At 43.2% G+C, this 19,788-nt stretch overlaps 1 protein-coding gene across 1 annotated transcript; it reads right to left on the bottom strand.

Moving 5' to 3' along the window:
* Positions 1 to 14: 14 nt before the first annotated feature.
* Positions 15 to 19,520, bottom strand: sap130a (Sin3A-associated protein a). The gene is given in 25 exon segments (XM_034235677.1): positions 15 to 1,233; positions 1,646 to 1,655; positions 1,693 to 1,720; positions 1,722 to 1,812; positions 1,898 to 1,959; positions 1,961 to 1,978; positions 1,980 to 2,008; positions 4,227 to 4,352; positions 4,434 to 4,676; positions 5,098 to 5,459; positions 5,540 to 5,638; positions 6,047 to 6,218; positions 6,785 to 7,072; positions 7,263 to 7,378; positions 9,226 to 9,367; positions 9,683 to 9,787; positions 9,911 to 10,001; positions 10,099 to 10,243; positions 16,510 to 16,634; positions 16,709 to 16,821; positions 17,431 to 17,557; positions 17,646 to 17,813; positions 18,215 to 18,477; positions 18,562 to 18,685; positions 19,344 to 19,520. Coding segments are annotated over 24 exon segments (3,252 nt in total). The 5' UTR covers positions 18,674 to 18,685; positions 19,344 to 19,520; the 3' UTR covers positions 15 to 1,016.
* Positions 19,521 to 19,788: the final 268 nt, after the last annotated feature.

Raw genomic sequence — 19,788 nt, 5'->3', positions numbered from 1 at the left:
AGACTTAACACTGGTTTTCATATTGTTTAAGTATCTTTACTATAATTACACAGACAAAAACAATGTACAATAGCTGGATGTTTCAGGGTGCTTCATCTCATAACGTCATTATCGTTACACAAAATGAAGCGGCACACGCCACACTGCACAAAATGCTTATTCAGTACAAAATTTGAAAAGATGTCAATGAAGAACCAAAAGCACATTTACAGTGATTTACATAAACTCAATCCACCAGTATGATCACACGAGGATACTCACTCTCTTTCAAGCACTTCACTCTGACACCAAATCAAAAATATAGTTTTTACCACTTAGTAGATTCATGGCCGTTTAAAATGTGAAGTTAAGTTGGCATTGTGTTTTAGCATTCAGATAATCATAATAGGACTCTTTTGTTCTTTGAACCTATAACAGCATTTTTTGGACATTAAATCAATTCAATTTGCCACATCTAGTACTTTTTAAATCTCAAGTGTGTTTACCCACAGTATATGAACTAACCTATTTTCAGAGAATAGGCGAAGCAGTGAAAGCTGACTAAATGAAGGCACAGTTTAATGAAAAGAGCATGTGTGAGATTAGTCTGTATACACAGCTAATGAGAGGACTCCTTTCCAAATGATTTGACCCATTCAATAACTCTCAGCTGGTCCTCTAACTGAAATACTTACATCACTTTTTAATTTGTTTGTTTTTAAACCGCAACTCCATTAAGTGACATATATTAAAAGACACACGGTGTGCCTGTTCTGACATTGTCTTAAAGGAGAGGCAGGAATTAGGTTAGTAAAAATGGTCTCTGGGGGTCTTCAATATTTAACAAAATAAAAAAGGACCAGTTGGCCACTCTAATGTAGCCTACAATGCTTCCCCAATCAACATGTGTGTGGAGCTTGAATGAGAACCAGTTGTTGATGGCGCTCGTCTGCTTCCTCCCGCCCTCCTGTCACTGTCTGCTCAGGCAGATCGGAGGCTGCGTGCGATTGTATGCAGCAAATCATAGCACCAAATTGTTAGGCCACCCCCCCTTCAGAGATGGGGGGTGCTGATGGTTGTGGACAGAGGAGAGGGTCCAAGCTTACCGCCCGCTCTTTGCGCTTCAGTTTGGAGGACTTCTTCGCCGCACCGTTCTTGTTGAGCAGCTTCAGCACTTTCTCCTTGTGGGTCCAGAACCTTCCATCATGGTGTCTCTGGCCTCGGTCAACCTGGTCCATCACCAGCTTACAGCGCCTGCATGTTACCCTGAACACACACACACACACACACAACACAACACAACACACACACAACACACACACACACACACACACACACACACACACACACACACACACAACACACACCACACACACACACCACATCACACACACCACACACACACACACACACACCACACACACACACCACACACACATCACACACACACCACACAACACACACACACACACACCACACACACACACACACACACACACACACCACCACACGACACACACACACACACACTACACATACACACCCACACACACACCACACCACACCACACAACACACAAACACCCACATCACACAACACACACCTTAGTTTAACTAAAACTTGTTCGCATTTAATTGATAAAGATACCGTTTGATGAGCAATGTGCTGCAACAACCCTGAGCAGATAATGTCTGCAGGAACAACCAACCCTACCTGGTATGAGCTCGTTGATCCGGTGCAGTATCATCATCAGAGCCCGCCCTCTTCTTTGTGGGATCAGGCCCTCCTGCAGCGGTGGAGAGGCGGCTGTACACATCATGCTCCCAAACTCGACTGCAGAGAGAGGAGAAAGACATTAGTGCCCAGAGGGATCAACAAGCACAGTAGTGTTCTGTTGTTGCAGGTCTGGGGTCAGCACTCCACCAGCTGCCTGAGCTGTGCAGCACACAGGTGGATTTTCCAGCCTTGTGCTCGGCATGTCCACTCCTCTCTGGTTGGCCCATATCCTGCAGGCTGCCCTTCTTCTCTTCTGTTAGAAGAGCAAAGGATTGTTGATATGAAGTGTACATATTTTTAATAGGAAAATATAACCTTTCTTGTGTCACTGTCCCACGTACCTGAACCACACAGACTCTCCAGGGCCTTTATCATGATATCTAAAGTGTCACTAATAATGCAATTGCCAAAAAACAAAGTAAAGAGAGTTCCTTTATAGCCACAGGAAGTGTGTCTTTTTTCACATTGAACTGTTACTCTATATCAGGGGTCGGCAACCCCTGGCACGCGGCACCGTAACCAGTGGCACACTAGGAATAAGTGGAATAAGTGTGCAAAATATTTCAATTGTATTTTCGGATCCTGAACGAGACCGCCGCCAGAGCGCGTCTCCCCGTTACCTGCAGAAGGAAGCCATGCACGCAGCGCAGCCCCGCTCTCTTTAACTCCAGGTGACTTTCTGCCGCTTTCCTCCGTGGTGCAGTGCTGATCGTTTCACCACGGAGGAACGCACTTCACAAATTGCAGTACCCATAAGGAGCTGTACAAATGCCGCAGTTTTTGCGTGGCTGTGTCTTTAGTTGAAAGCCCAGTGGCGATCTGCTCATCTCTCATCGAAATAATATGCTACAAAGGGGCGGACTGGCCATCTGTGTGTTCTGGAGAATCACAGAACGGATGATCGTCCTTATTATTATGCCGTTTAAACTAATTATTTAAATTTGTTTGTTAAATTCGGCATCATGTAAGTTGCACAGGTCCACACTAGTGTTAATTTCGTCAGCTATGTTTTAATTTAGTTTTAGTCTTAGTCCTGTGTTAAATTTCCTTTTTAGTTTTAGTCATATTTAGTCACCTTCATCCTGTTTTTATTTAGTCAAGTTTTAGTCGACTAAAAATAATTATTTTGTCAATGAAAACTGTTGAGTCTTTTTTAGTCATCAGATTATATAGAACATTTCAGTCAAACTAGTCTAGCCAAAACCAATAATTTGTCATTTTAGCAAATATAAATAAATAAGATTATATCTTGTCCTTATTTGATGAAAAACACAGGTTGAATGATTAAGAAGCTTTGCAGAGTATCTGCTCAGGTTTGTGGTGTTTTTACCTGTGTTATGGCCACATTGCTTCCCTTCTGATGAAACAATGCATTCGCTTTTTTTCTCCGCCTCATTGTAGCGAAAATGGGCCCAAATATCACATCGTTTCTTTCTCCCAAGCAGTGGTGGCTTTAGACTTGTTCGTTGTCAGTCATTTTGACGGACAGGATTGTAACATTTCCGTCAAAATCCATTATTACCCGTCGAGTGCACAATTTATCACTCACTCGCGCTGACGGGGGGGTATTCGGTTAACGCGAGTGCGACCACTGCTCCCAAGCCCTGTTGTTGCCATTTTATTTTCTGTTAAATAAGGTTAGTTAGACCATGAGTTAGACCCGAGTCTTCCTGACAGTTCAGTGTGCCGCTGCCCGGTGTAATTCAAATGTACCGCCGCGCGCAGCACGGACACACAGCTGCTGCCCTGCCGCAGCACCGGAAATGGAACTGCTGGGAGAAAAACTGACTATCAGAGATGTAACGTTATCTTTGATAATATTTCGTCTCCTCATTTTTCGTCAACGAAAGTAAAGAGAGATTTTGGCATAGTTTTTATTTAGTGAACTACATTTTCGTCTCGTCACTTTTCGTCAACGATATTGCATGATGATGATTTCGTTGCAGTTATTGTTTACTGCCGTCGGTGCCGTCTCGTCATCGTCTCGTTTTCGTCATGGAAAAAAAGGTTGTTGACGAACATATTTCGTCATTGTTTTAGTCAATGAAATTAACACTAGTCCACACACTGCTTCCCCGCTGATAATACACGATCGTCGGCACGCTGATAAGAATTTTTTTTGAATGGCACTTCATATCAAAAAGGTTGCCGACCCCTGCTCTATATCAACAACAGATTTAAAGCTGAATGTCCTCAAGGGGATTAATAAAAAACGCCTTCTTCTCTTCTTCTCTTCAATCAGAAGTACATAGCTAACACATATGAGGACAAGATGGTTTTATTTCAGATATGAAAGATTTCCCCTTTGCATGAGTGATTGTGAAGATAAGAGAATCGAGTATTGACAGTAAGTATTTTTGAATATTCCTAACTTTAAAAAACACAACTTCTTAAAGTTTATATGTTTATAATGAACTTTCAACACTTTGCACAAACCGAGAGCACAAGCATTTTTCTAGGAAGTTACTGACCTTTGACACGGATGTCGCTGTACCTCTGGAAGTGGTGGTAGGCAGCTTTCCAGGGGTTCCTGTAGTGCCGCAGCAGAGTGACAGGAGGGCGGGGCTTCACTGGAACATAACGCACTCCTTCCTCATCTGCAAGACAAACGAGTGTTGAACAAGAGCCGATAACACATCATCATTTTCATCAGTGATGTCATCATGGGGGTTACATACCAACATATTCTCTGGGAGGAGACTCGCGCCGCTCCGCCCGGCCGGTGATGGGCCTGCCGGGAGCCTTCTCCTCGTCGGTGCTGTTGGTCTCCACCATCTCGCTCTCCTCCGTGGAGATGACATGCTGCTGCTTGCGGGGCTTTTTCCTGGGGGAGGCTCCAGGGATCAGATCAGCGGAGGCAGGAGCACTGAGGGAGGAGGCCTGGGTGAGGCCAGGGGCTGATGACAAGTTTGCATTGGGATCTGAGAGGAAGAGATAAACACATCCATTATTTGTGTACATTTTGATTGTTTTATGTTTATGGATTTCTTATAGTTTTACTGGAATTCATTTTTTGATTATTTTTATTTCATGCAATTTTTAGCATGCAAAAATGGATTACCTCCTTTCCACTGTCATCGAAAAGAAATCAATTATGTGCTTACCAAGTTTTATTTTTTTATGAAATCATGTTCATTTGTCCTTGTCCTGTGTAGCGTATGTCATTTTTATTTTACAGTTTGTATTTATAAACTTGCACAATATATTGAAAGTAAGTAAGTTACAAAAAGGTGTAATAAAAGAGTGATAACATAATTATTTTTTAAATATTCAATAAAAACAATCAGTTACAAAAACACAGGACCATGAGAAACATTCCCCGGAGACTGGTGCGCTGCTCACCTGGCTGCGAGGTGTCCATGCTCTCCATCTCCTGCTTGATTTTTAGGTCTGGGCAGGTGGAGCTAGCAGCACAGGCTGCAGTGCTGCTGGCCGCAGGCTGGGTGGGGGAGGCCACAGTGTTGGCCATTGAAGCTGCGACGGGGGGGGTCACAGCCATGGCTGCCGGCAGCGCTGAGAGCACAGTGGAGGGCTGCAGGGGGGGGGCGGGCCCCGGCTGGGCCAGCAGGGTGGGGATAGCTTGGGCCAGGTGCTGAGCGTTGGAGGACAGAGCATGCTGCTCTCCTCCCTGGGAAGACAGGGCCTCTACTGTAGCCATGACAGGGGGGGCCACCCCCATGTGAACCTCACCTTTGGCTTTCAACCTGAGAGAGAAAGGTTTTAGACTCGTATCAGAACTTATAATGACAGGACATGAATATGGATACATGTGATGGGGGCTCACCCTGCAGGTCGGGGAGATCCTGCTCCCCTCACACCACTCTCCATTCTGCCTCCACTTGGGTCACTGGACTGGGCGGGGATCAGGTTCTTACGAACACACCTGAAACAAAGATGAGCAGGGGTGGTTTGGTAAAAGAGAAAAACATTTAGCCATCCTTTTTTACTTTCTGTCAAATGTCATTTATATAATTGAATGCTGACGACAACCTGCTATGAAATTACTGTTTGCCACTGGTCAGCCTTGTTTAGTATATACAGAGCAATCTAAAGGTATATAATTAGGTCAGGGTTAGGGTGACCACAGTCTGTAATGACTCAGCAAATAGGCAAGAGATACGCATTATGTGACATATTATTTGTAAGCATCTAACTTCAAACAATTATGGAGCCTGAATTCAAAATGGACAAAGTGTTTTTTATGCAGTGTATAAGCACTGACAGAACTGTGGGAATAAAAGTTAAGAGGTTTAGGATTTGAACACGTCTCATGTACTGTTCTTCTACTCACCCTTCATTAGTGGGCTTCTTGCGGAGGATGCTGGGTCTCGGGGAGGAGACCAGGGTGGGGGCTCCTCCTACCCCTGCCTGGGCGTGTGCCTGCACCATGGTGGCAACTGGCTGGGTGGAGCTGAATGTGCTGCTGATGGGGCTGGCTACAAAGCCATCGGCCAAAACAACCCCTGAAGAAAATCAAACATGCGTTACATGCAGCCAACATCTCAAGTGTAGCACTCATCAACACCATGATGTTTCACTGAGGCAGTAAAGAGAGGTGCAGTGATGACCTATTGTTGTAGGCTGACCCGGAAGTTAGCATCGCAAGTGCTCCCTCTCCAAAAGCCAATGGGATTTTCTATCGGATTTGGGAATATTTCCCAAATAAGCTCCATGGCAAACATCTGTTTAAGATAATTACACGTTTTGATCAGCGAAATAAACTGCAGATATTTACACCACTTTTATAATTGTTGAAGCTTAAATGCAAAGTCCACTTCACGTCATGTGACTTCCGCTAAGCTAAAGGCTGCTAATGTTGACATTTAAGAGTGGGGTATTTACTGACGTGCAACAACACATTCAAATCTCTTAGCTTGTTTTAACGGCAGACATTACTTTAGGAACCCATAAAAAAACAAGTAAAAATGAACTGTTGACTTTGAGACATTCGAACCAGGAGTGTTAAAATCCTGACTCATTCTGTGGTTTAGGACTCATCCCTGCACCACAATGTGTGTTTAGTAATCACCAGGTTTTGCTTCAGACTGTGCTTGCTGTTGCTGAGTGACCATGGGGCCCTGCTGTAGTCCCTGCGTGCCGATGGGGGTGGACGTGTGCAGGCCCTGGACTCCTATAGGTGTAGGCTGAATGCCCTGTGCAGTGATTGGTGCTGGCTGGATCCCTTGGGTGCCGATTTGTGCGGATGGGAGACCGATGCGATCCACTGCCATCAGCTGCATGTGGTTCAGATGGACGGTAGTCGCCACGCCTACTCCAGCCTGGGTAGGCAGTGCTGAACTAGGAGCTTGAGGGGTAACTATGTTGAGAGGGAGAAGTCATGTGAGATGTTTGTGTGACATGTTTAACCCTCATGTTAAACATTCCACATTTAAAGTACTGAGTTCAGAATATTGTGTCAACATCTTAGCTACAGTCCAAGATTTAAATGGCAAGTCAAATAATAAAGTGTATGTTACCAGTAGAACAGCATTGTTAGCAGAGCTTACCAGGGTACTGGCGGATGGTAGAAACAGAGCTGCTGATGGGCGTGTAGGTGTGTGCCAGAGGGTACGAAGAGGAGTATGCCGGTAGGAAATACTGGAACTGCACGGGCACAGGCGGCCTTCAAAGTAAACATACACAATGATTCAGACAAGCAGAATGAATCTCTATTACTCAGGTAAATGCATATTTATCACATTTAATTTTTTCTCTTAAATACTTAATTACTTACAATCTCATTATAACTAATCTCCATATATCTAAATCCACATATTTAAATACAGAAGTTATAATAAGAAAACAACTTTAAAAAAAAATCTTTAGTGAATGCAATCTGAATCCATACACACAATCCATAATGGAAACTAAGTAGTAATCAGCAGCGAACCGTTTCAACACGTGTATTTCGGTTTCTTCACGGCATTTTTTTTGTTATTCTACAGTATTGTTTTTTTATAGTTATTTGTTAATGTAACCCAATTTGTGTTCTTTGAAATTGAAAAGGATATCGCATTGTGTTTGTTACTTTCGTTGTAGTTGTATATGTCTTAAGTGTAATTTGGCTTGGCTTCTTATTTGTGGACATGCTTTTATTTTGAAGGAGAGGTAGCGCTGTTGACAGGAAGTTGTTGTTGCTATGGAAACAATGTCACGGAGATTAACGGAGAAAAGTCATATCTACATATAAAGACGGAGAAAGTAAACGATGTGTCTTCTCTCCCCTGCAATTTACTATAGACTCGCCAGAATTGTATTTATAATCCTGCAGTTAGGGAAAGGAGGCAGTGTCACTATATGCCCCTTTCACACCAAGGCTTTTCCCGTTCTAGCTCCGTGGTAGAGTTTTTCTGGTTCGGAACCGGTTCAGCTCCCGTTCTGTTCACACCGCTCAGAGCCCGACTGGTGCTGCGTCATTGCGTCATCGTTTGCGTCATTGCGTCATCGTTTGCGTCATGACGTAACCGTTGCGTGCCTGCTTCATAAAGCCAAACCGCGCGGAAACCCCTCACATCGACAACAACAACAATGACCGATTGTATTGAAGCGCTACTCGTTTTGGTTTTGCTCTGTCGAAACGAAATGGAAGAAATGGGACGACTTTACTACCAACTTTACAGTCGTTACATGCTACATTCAAAAGTTCTTTACAATCATCATCATCATCATCAACGACGATTCTGTAGGAGAAAGAAGGTAAATATACGTCCTATTCGATGGCGTTAGAGCTAGCTGTTGTTAGCCTCTGCATGCGCCAAGCTCAAAATATCCAGCTTTGCAGCATTAATTACTATGGTATAACATTAAAACTGATGCCCCTGCCCCTGCCCCTGCCCCTGCCTCCGACGTAAGCGGTGCTTGTTTTCTAGACGGACAACTTTTTGGTGCTTGAAACTAACCGGATTCCGGAGCTTAGAGGCGGCTCCGCTGCGGTGTGAACAGGAAAAACCAGTGCTTTTCAAGCTCCAGCTCCGAACCGGCCCTGGAACCGCGTTGGTGTGAAAGGGGCATATGTCATTGGAACCCTCACTATGTCGCTTTAACAAAGTTATGATCTGTTGATATCCTTTTGTCATCTTTGCTTAGTTTGATTTCCAATCTAAAATGTTGTATGGTTAGGTTTTTTTTCCACCATTACCTGCTCTTCCTGTCCACACCTACCCGAGCCGCTCTATCTGCGTGGATCTAGGGATTGCAGCGTCAGTGGAGTGGTTGACCATGTTGGTCCAGACCCAAATACTTAAAAGAAGCACAATTTGTGGCTTATGGCAGTATAAAATAATGGCAAAAAAAGGATGAAAGAGCTCTTTTAATGGATAAACGTCTCTAGTACTGGTGGTGGCTCGAATCAGCTTTTTTTTACATTAGGTTTTCAAACATAACAAGTGGATATCAGATGTCTACTACCATGTTATGGTTGTCTATTTTTCCTGGTATAACCGTGTCAATTGCTCAACATTGTGTGCTCACCTGATGTCACTTCTGGCCTCCATGGTGACGGGGTTAGGAGACGGCCGATGGCCAGGGATGGGGATGAGGTTGGCTCTGTCTCCGGGGTAGTCGGGCTGCACACGAGATGAAGAGTGGGCGATGGGCTGAGGGACCACTTTAGCTGGAATAGGTAGCAGAAAGATGAGTTTAAAACCCGATTCATTCATTTACGTTAAGATAATGCCTGTGAAGCACACAGCCGGGTTCCATTCCAAGACACCAAACATTACGTTACAGTACATGTCACTTGTTAGATGCTTTTATCCAAAGCGACTTACATACTCAATACTGAGGACAATCACCACAGGAGCAATTTGGGGTGAAGTGTCTCAGGGACACAACGACATGCTGACTGCAGTGGGGTTTGAACCTGTGCTCCCCTAATCCCAACATCAACACACAACCCACTGCGCCACATACCAAACAATCCTCTTACCAACAGGGATGGCCGAGGTGGTCACAGCTGTAGCATGAGAGGAGTGCGATGCCATCGTCATGGTGACAATAGTGTTACTGTTCATTTGTGAATGCGGAACAGAGCCTAAAAAAATTAGGACGACAATATTATTTAATAAATGTGGAAGAATAACTGCACAGATTTAAGTTTCATTGTGTTCTTCTTGTAAAACATTTTATAGCTGGTATTAATTCATATATAAAATACCTATTGTGGTTGTTGATGGCACAGTGTTAGTGGCAACTATTGGAGCCACAGTAGCTGCAGCTACCGGTGTCACAGGACTGAACATGGGCTTCTGTAGGAAACACAAACGTTTTAGTTCAGTCAGTGTTTTGAATGACTTTTCATTATTTATATTCATATTTTGCAGACAGCCATCAAGAAGCAGTAACCTGTGTCATGTGCGGAGGCTGAGGCTTTTGAGATCCAATGGCCGGGTGAGACGGCAGCGTGATCCGTGTGGCGTTGTCCCGGGATGCCTGAGACCTCTGAATGCTGACCGTGGGGGGAGGGGGGTGAATGGACAGCCCTGGACGCCTGGGGAAAAAATGACAGCCCCTTTAGAGCATAGATTGAGGCTCAGGCACCTTTCAATAAAAGTGATGAAGACATGGTCAGATAAAAGATCTCTATGTTAAACAAACAGTCATCAGTTTGAATGACTTTTCTTCTGTTTAGCTATAAACTGAACACTTTCACCATTCCAGGACTCACTGAACAGAGTGTGTTCCTTTTCATTTCCTTCAAGATGTGCCCCTTCACACTCCATCGCTCTGTTGTTCTTATGATGACTTTACATTATGTTGCCACTATTACAGCCAGTAACATGTTGGTTAGTTTAGGATATAATAAAGTTTTAAAGTGAAGTGGTTCAAATGGTTAGATTCACACAAAGACCCATTGTTTTGAGGTAAAACATTTTTTTGTAGAAAATGTATACAGAGGTAATAACCTACTGCCCCATTAACACAATATGAATACGCAAGTTATTAAGGTTGAATTCATACTATTTTATAAAATGCTTTAAGCTGCACTGGATAAAGTTCTCGAGCCATATTGAGACTAAATATAGCACACATGGCTGATATTAAAGAATTGAAAGAACAATAGAAAAATAGAAGTTTCCATTAAGTCACAAGTATCTCTGTGTTGTCTTACTATACTGTGCAACCCTTTGTCATCAGATTAAATACAGACAAACCTCTTATACAGTGTTTACACAAACATAATCTGTACTCATTAGTGATATTACGTACTGCGCCGAAACTTCGGAGCGTGGTTCGAGTAATCCAGGATTTTGGTGAAGCGTGTATCGAGGCTTGTATCGTTTTAGGCCAGTGACGTCATCGATGACAAAAGAAGCCTCGCTGCCCAACAATACAGCGTGACTGCTTCAGATCGGTTGAACCACTGACACCTCACAGTTTTACAACACTCATATTACCCCTCCTGTACCCGGGCCCGGTGCCACAATGGGATTAAGAGAGCTCAGACCCTCACTTATACCCACCCTGAAGATTGTTTGTTTGTTTGTCAACACATCACTTAGATTGGTTTCGAGGTTTTAAATACAAGTTTGGCACCAAATTACACATCCCAATTAAAGAGACTACAGACAGAAGGGAGAAGACCAGTGAGAAACAGAAATGCAGGAACGTGTTGATTGGCAAAGAGTAAGACAAAGTATATTAAGTGTAAAGTAATGCTTCAGTGTTTTCAGGTAGAACCAGCATATGGGCTGTTGCTAAGCTGGAAGGCTTTTGACTTTCAACCACAGGGTCCCTGGTTCAACAACTGGTCAATATATTTTTGTTTATAAAAGCATCAGCTAAATGTAATAATTAATGCTGTCAAAATTATCGCGTTAACGGCGGTAATTAATTTTTTGAATTAATTGCGTTAAAATATTTAACGCATGTGCAGAATGGCCCGCCCCATACGTGCCACCAGTGGCAGCGCCAGGGTATGGCTGGGGTAGGCTACACCCATTCCAAGAAATGGCTTAGCCCCACCATGAAAAATGATGTTAAAGTAAGCAAAATAAAGTCTGCCAACTCGCGCCGAGAATTGCACAGACAGCAGTTAGTAAGATTGATTTCAGTAGCCACTTGTCTGGAAATACCGAAGACCAGAAACGGTTTTGAAAACTTTTGTCACGTAGTGATCGTCTTCTCAATAGAACATCTTTGATAATGTCTTCTGGCCAATCAGAATCAAGATAACGGCGTGGTGTTGTTGTAGGAAGTCCCGACGGAGAATAGTTTTGCTGTAGTACAGGGGTACACTAACTGGTACGCAGGCGTTGTGCGTAATCTGAAATGCGTAATGTCTGTCACTCGTGTCACAAAGTGCATTTGCGTACGTACGTACGTACGTACTTGTGAAGCTTTTCCAGAAGGCGGTTAGATCACCGAACGACAGAGTCGGTCTCCGTGTGCACAGACAGGCTGCTGTTAACGTCGGTCTGTACAACGGAATTGTGCCAAAACTAGGGGTGGGCGATATTAAAAAATATATTATCACGATATTTTTCAAGCAGTATCACGATAGACGATATATATCACGATATTTTTTCATGTCGGTTATTATGGTTATTTTTCAAGTTACTTAACAGTACAAGCACAGAGCACATGGTGTAGTCCAAACGATAGCTGGGGATTCTGGGTAGTGTAGTGTCTTCTGCCATCCTTAGCCGCTTTCACACCGCAGGACTTGCCGTACTTTAGTGCCGGCACTAAAGTACCACGGCACTGAATCCGCCAGGGGGCTAGTGCCAATCGCATTCACACCGCAGTACTTTCCCTGAGGCAAGATTACGCTGACGTCACTTCGTCTTCTTCTTCTCTGGGTTTACTGGCAGGCCGCAAAACCACTTCACGGCGAGTATAAAAAAAAACGAGAGAAGAAGAACTACACGGGGGGGAGGGGGTATAAAGCCCACCCGCTGTATGAGGCGTTTGTTTACTTTCCGACCTCAGACATGATGGAGTTCATAAGGGTAATTTACAAATAAAATACCCCATTATAACAATGGACTTTATCTTTATGTATTTATTATATATTACCCCCTCAGGCTGATTTTGGAAAAGGACATTAACCCTTGTTTGGTGTTTTCCCCTTATTTATCTAAAACAAATGACATGATAAATGACTTGTGTTTATGTGTGTAAGACTTGTGTTTCTGCCCGTGCCATTGCTGCACAAGGTTGCAACATTGTAGATAAATTCAACCACCGACACCTGTCTGCTCTCACATTCTTCTATTCTGCACATTTGGGGTGGGACACAATAAATAAAGCTTCGCCAGTTTGTTTGTTTTATTGCATAGTCAAGACATAACAATAACGGCATCACGCTGTTCCAGGTGTGTCGTATGCATGTACATTGAAGTTAAATAAAAGTGTGAAATGTAAAATAAAGTGTAAGTAGTTTCAAAACAATGTAACAGTGGCAATATATATAGCAGCAGACACACCTTAGTGCAAGTTAGGTGTCAGTATTAAAAAACAGTGGCAATATATATATATATATATATATATATATATTAGGGCTGGGACTCGATTAAAAAAATTAATCTAATTAATTAGAGGCTTTGTAATTAATTAATCGAAATTAATCGCATTTTTAATCACATATAAATATTTGACCTGAGAACAGTGAGAAGCAATTTTTTTCACATGGATTTTAGTATACCAGGCATTAGGCGCATTCACACCGCAGTACTTTTCCCACAAAGGTTCATGAGAATTTAGTTCATGAGAACTCTTTGAACCTGGGGGTGGATTAGGCAAATGAAGCCGCTGACGTCACTTCTTCTTCTTCTGCTTTGGGTTTACTGGCAGGCCGCAAACCACTTCACGGCGTATACTGCCGCCCAGAGTCCCCGGCCGGAAGTCCCCGGAGTTGGGGACTGGCTTCAGTAGAAGCTGCTGGGACTCCCAGCAGCTTCTACTGAAGCCTTCCGAGTAAATCGCCAGAACGCCAACACCTCCTCATCTCCACCGCTCCCATGTTTTATTTTGTGTTGCCATAAGTTAGTCTCTCTGCGTTTCTGCGCTGGGCTAATGCTAATGCTAATAATGCTAATGCGAGGATAATAAAATGGCGGCTTCACAAAACTTTTTGGGAGTTTTACGGGGCGTGGTTTGCAATCCGCCCAGCCAATCAGACATATAGCTCTTTTCTCACAAGAGAGCCGTACGAAAGTCCCTGCTCTCTAGCAGCTCTCTGCTCTCTAGCAGGGACTTTCGTGGGGGTAAAAAGGTTCTCATGAACTAATTTTAGTACCGGCTCTTTTTGGTGTGAACGCGATAAAAGAGGCTAACGTCCACGCTAGCTTCCACGCTAGCTGCTATATGTTTTGCATTGAGGTGATACTTGAGGCTTGATGTGCTGCGGTGATATGCGAATTCCTTTTTGCATAATTTGCACACAACCGTGCTCTTATCGACGCTTCCATCCGTCCGTTTTTTAAAACAACATTTCCCACTGGTTTATTGTTGTCTGAAGTCATGAACGTTAGTTGGTGCTCCAGTATAATCGGTACGCCTGAAACTCATCCAGTGAGAAACGTTCCGCGGTGCAAAAATAAGTGCGATTAAAATGCGTTAATTTTTTTAACGCGTTAATTTTTGTGTAATTAATTAATCTTAATTAACGCGTTAAAGTCCCGGCCCTAATATATATATATAATAACAATAGAAAATCGTTACCACTCTTATTATTGTGGTCTTTAATTTTTTTATAGTCCTGCCTGAGTTTTTTAATTTTTACCCGGCATCCGTGTGCACTGTGCACGATTCCCAGCTCAAGTAGCTTTTGCGAACATCGCTCAAAACATTTGGAGTTGGGAACTGCTTTCTGTAGAAGCTGCTGCATCCCGTCCTCTGAGTAAATTGCCAGAAGCGCCGACACTTCCTCATCATTCCACCGCTCCGGTGTTGTAGTACGTGTGGTCATAACTGCTTTAAAGTACAAAGAAACTACTCGCTCAGGTGTGGATGTGGTTTTGTAGCGAGGAAAAAAATGGCTGCCTAACAAAACAAATTCAGAGTCTAACGGGGCGTGGTTTGCAATTCGCCCAGCCAATAGAAATAGAATAGAAATTGGCACTCTTTTATCACCAGGTTCGTACCACCTCTCTAGCAGGGACTGAAAATGGCCAAAAGAGTTCCCGGCACTGAGTAGTCCCGGCGGTGTGAACGCGACATTATTGGTACTAACGGAACTAAAGAACCAAAGTACCAGGGAAAGTCCTGCGGTGTGAATGCGGCTCTTTACTCGCAAAAAATATTTGTTTCTCCGAATCGAAGGGGAAAAATACAAAAGCATTGCACACAATTTAAACCATCAATGTTGTGTAATTATCAAGGATAATCTGGTGTTTTTTAGTCAATGAGTAATGCAGATATCACTGTAAAATCAATCGACAGTAAGAGGAATACTTACTTCCGGGTGTACAATTCTCCGTTATCCAATGAGAATGGACGCTCACATTGCCTTTAAGGGCAGCCGACACAAACGAATGCCGTGCTTCCATGAGCGTCAAATCCCGCCGCAGATGGGAATACATTGCAATCAGTTGAAAGCTATTTGCGTCCCTTTATGACGCTGAAGGAGCCTAGGAGCGTCACAACTGGACGCCACGGACACTGACCAAACGTCGCTCCTGGACGATTATGGAGTGAGAGTGTGTTGGCTAACCCTAACCCTAGCCGGACAGGGGATGGTGTCCGTCTCTGTGGCTTCAGGCTTGATCGGCGTTCAAATGAGTTTTAATGATCTCAATGGTTAGCGTTTCATATGCACGCAAATAAAATAAAATATAAGCCAACAGAATCAACCAAGACAATAAATGAAGTGCAATACTGTCTGAATCCTGACTAGACAGCTTTAGAGCATGTCTTTCACATCAGTTTATTTTTTTTATTATTTTTTTTTATCACGATAGATACGATATCTCTGAAAAAGCATATCGTGGAGACCTAATATCGTCACGACGATATATATCGTCACGACGATATATATCGTCATATCGCCCACCCCTAGCAAAAACTACGCCAACCGGCTGCGGAGGGAGACTCCCCCCCTTCACTGGAGAACGGCGCTAAAACAGCTGATCACAACGTTCACACTCTGTGGTCACGAAGTACTCCACTAGCCCCCCCCCCTCTGTCGACTTTCCTGAAGTACTCCCCCGTTGATAGAAATCAAGATGATTGATAGGTGTGTGGGTTGTCTTTCATTTTGACACACAGAAAAATGTTATAATAAACATAGATACTGTATGTGAAATGGATATATCCGCCTTCTTTCATTTATCTTTCCATTCCCACAACAATATACATAAAGAAATGGCATATTTTGGACATAGTTCGAATGGTGATTAATCATGATTAATTAATTTTTAAGCTGTGATTAATCTGATTAAAAATGTTAATCGTTTGACAGCCCTAGTAATAATGTTTACCAGCCTCCTTAGGCTTTTCAATCACAATCATTCAACAGGAATATATACAATACTGATACAAATTGATTACATGAAAATATGATTTCATGTTCATTGTTTAGAGTTATTCTAAGGCTTTACTCATTGGGATAACAGTACACGAAAGATCACACTGTTGAGATGTCATATCTGCCTGTTTTACACTCTTTGACCAACGTTGGTGTTCAAATTAAGCCTCATGAGATGAGCCCTTTTGCAAACCAATTGGTTGGAAAGCTTCAAAGCTTCATAAGGCTTCATCTCGCCATCACTTGTACTCAGGTCCTCCCCAATACATTGTTGGACTGCTACTTACCCATGGGCCACCTCTGCGGAGTGTGTGACTGTCGCGCTGATGACCGGTGACTGGGTTCTGGTAGCTGAAATGGGGGCCACCACAGTTGGAAGCACAGCTGTAGATGTGGTGACAGCAGGGCGGGACTGTGGGAAAAGTATATGATTACACAACATGTACTAAAAGGGTTTCAACATAAAATCCAAACATGTTCAGGTACCTGAATAGTCTGGTGTATGATGTGTTGCACTGTGGGCCCGGGGCCCGCGCTGGCTCCTGTGGCCGGCCGCAGGACTGTTTTGGAACTGGACATAACAGCTGCTGCAGCAGCCCCTACAGGGAGGAGGGAGACTATTGAAGGGATATGCAGTGCTAGAAACAAACAGTTAAAGGACAACTAATGTATTTAATGTAAGGGGTGCAAAATAAGACTATATATAAGAATTTATATCGGTATGTTTTGGGATTTTTGAGGTATTGTATTACCGTATAACAAAATGAAAAGGGATACTCCCATCAGAACACCATTCCACCACCTTTTACTCTATTGGCAATATAGGGCAACATGTTACATATTTCTTTTAATGATGTGTATATCTACATAGTAAAGAAAGTGTGGTTGATGGCTGGGAGTTGATTTTTTGAGGGAACTTTTATGCTTAGTAACAATGAGCTGTGCAATAAAAAAATATATGAGGAAAGATTTTTTTCAATCTGCCGTTCTGTTTTATTATTTGAAAGTTTGTTCACCTCTTGAATAAAAGGTGCCAGGTCATTTGTGATTTGATTTACCACAAATATACCCTTAAAGCTGGGAATGTACATCTTTGAAGAAACGTAATGCTAACATAACCTTTTACAACTAAACCGACATGAAGAAAGATGTCAAATGTATAATAAACAAACAGGCCTGGCATTCCGTTTTTATTAAATGATGCATACCTCGGGGTAAATGGGATGTGAACGTCTGGGGGGGGACTGAAGGGGTCCCGATCTGCAGAGCAGGGGCACTGCCCCGTATGATTTGAATGCTTGCTGGCATCAGGTGGTGTAAGTTGCTAGGGTGACCCTGAAAAACAATAAAAGAAGCATACAGCTTTAGTCATCAGCAAGAAAGAGACAATGAAGACACCACAGTCTGCGGACAGTGAACTCACCTGCTGACCGCTGATAGTTGCCACAGGAATAGATTGGGATGGAGGCATACCGCTTTCCATGGTGACAGTTAAATGACCAGGCACTTTGGGGGGGATGGGGATATGACCCTGGTTTGAAGCTGGTGCTGGGGCAATAAGACGACTTGGCATTGGTGATTTCAGGACAGCCTAAAGACACAAAAAAGAATTGGTATATTCTAACACTGAAGGGTGTTAAGAACATTATTAGAACATGTTGAGTGAAATCAATAAAAGGAATATCAAACAACATCTTGAAGGAGAAGAATGTTACATTTTTATTTAAAACATTGTTTAAAGGCTAGAGTTTGCACATGGCCCCTTTTAAATTAAATGAATTGGTGATATTAAGCTAAAAGATAAGCTTGCAAAGTTCCTCAGTTTGAGACCTTCGTTCGGATTTAGTAAAAATAGAGTAGTAGGTTTATAAAAGAAAAACAATCCTACGAATCTGGTTATTTTTTTATATTTCATCTCCCAATAAGGGTGGTACATACTTTCCTATTCACATGTATACTACAGCTTTGAACAGTTACAGATGTAAACATCACCTTCATCTGCCCCTCTGTGAGGACTGCAGGCTGGCCCTGAGGGAGGTGCACAGGGGGGGCAGGCGCAGTCACAGGAGTGCCAGGCTGGATGGACATAGTTTGGGGGGCAGCTTGTGGCTGGCCGTGTGTCTGTACTTGTGGGTAGGGTCTGACCACCATGGTCTCCTGCTTCTCATCTCTAAACGCCAAGGCCCCCCCGCCCCCAGCAGGTGGATGATCCTGCTGTCTATCAGCATCCCGACTGCTGTCAGCATCTGGACCTGCTAAGAAAACATGATAGATTAAATAGGCATTTCCCTTGCCAGAAATTAAGCAACTGGTGGGTCATTGCTGTGAGGATTAGTTACCTGCTGCATTTGACTGCTGATTGATGGACACCAGGTTTCCAGCCGCAGGGATCTGAGGGGCTCCCCCGCCGGAAGCAGGCAGCCCGTGTCGGGGGAATTGCTGGGAGCTCATTTTAACTATAACCTAAAATAATGTTAAGATTGGAGATTAATTAACTGCAGTAGCAGTCATATCTAATATTTAATTAAGGTTTAAAGTCAGAACAATTGCCTTCCCTATATGAAACATGCACGACTGCTACAACAATAAGAGCATACCAGTGTTAACCCTTTAGGGGCGGCGCGGGGACATAAACAGACTAATGGAGCGCTGCTAGTAGTACCAAGCAACCAGACAGTTTACCAAATGGTGTGAATAAAATGGATACCATTATGAATACAAATGACTATAACAAACAATACATTGTTTTAGATCTTTTGTTTACCGTTATATGGTTAATAACATGACAGAACTGCTCGACAACAACTGTTTCGAAGCTTATCAAATACCATCTTTATGGGCACTTTAAAAAACGACTTTTCGACTGCCTGTGTCAAAATAACCAAACGCGATACCTGCTCGGTCACATTGCCCACACTGTGGGCTCTGGTTTTGCCCCGGTAACCTTAAAACTAAAAAGCTACCTTGTTAGCCAGCTATGTTAGCTAGCAGCAGGCTAACGTTAGAATCGCTCATCCTGCTGTTGGCTGCTTTTCATGTTAAATGCCTGAAGTTGTTCAAACGGCGTATAGTTCATATGGCTAAGCAAACAAGCATGTCTCTTCGTGTGTGCAGATGTTACCTTATCGTGGAGGTACTAGGCAATGGTCGATTTGTGGATTACAATTTTTTCCATTCGTCTTTTCTTTTTTCCAACATGTAAGCCGAAAGATCGGCCAAGAAGATCCGTCCCTCCCTGTTTCTTTCCACCAATTGGATAGGAGACTCTCAGATTGCTGACCAATCGTAGCAGCCGAAATGTTAAACTGGGTCGCTAGGAAAGGCAACACCGGTCCACGGAAGTAGCCGAAGTAGCACCGGAGCTAACCTCGATCTAACCGGTTAGTAGTACTTCCAGTTGGCCACGGTTAGACACTGCACTGTGAATACTAGGCTACTTTTAAAATGTAAAACAATATTATGCACACACGTCCTTTACTGTTGTCGTACATGGCCAACGGTAAAGGACGTCCTCTGACGGCAAATATGAAAGTAAATATACATTCAATTACAAGTAAATCTCTGGC

Source organism: Gymnodraco acuticeps, unplaced genomic scaffold (assembly GCF_902827175.1).
Source record: "Gymnodraco acuticeps unplaced genomic scaffold, fGymAcu1.1, whole genome shotgun sequence".
Lineage (NCBI taxonomy): Eukaryota > Metazoa > Chordata > Actinopteri > Perciformes > Bathydraconidae > Gymnodraco > Gymnodraco acuticeps.
This window is presented reverse-complemented; position numbering and strand designations above follow the sequence as displayed.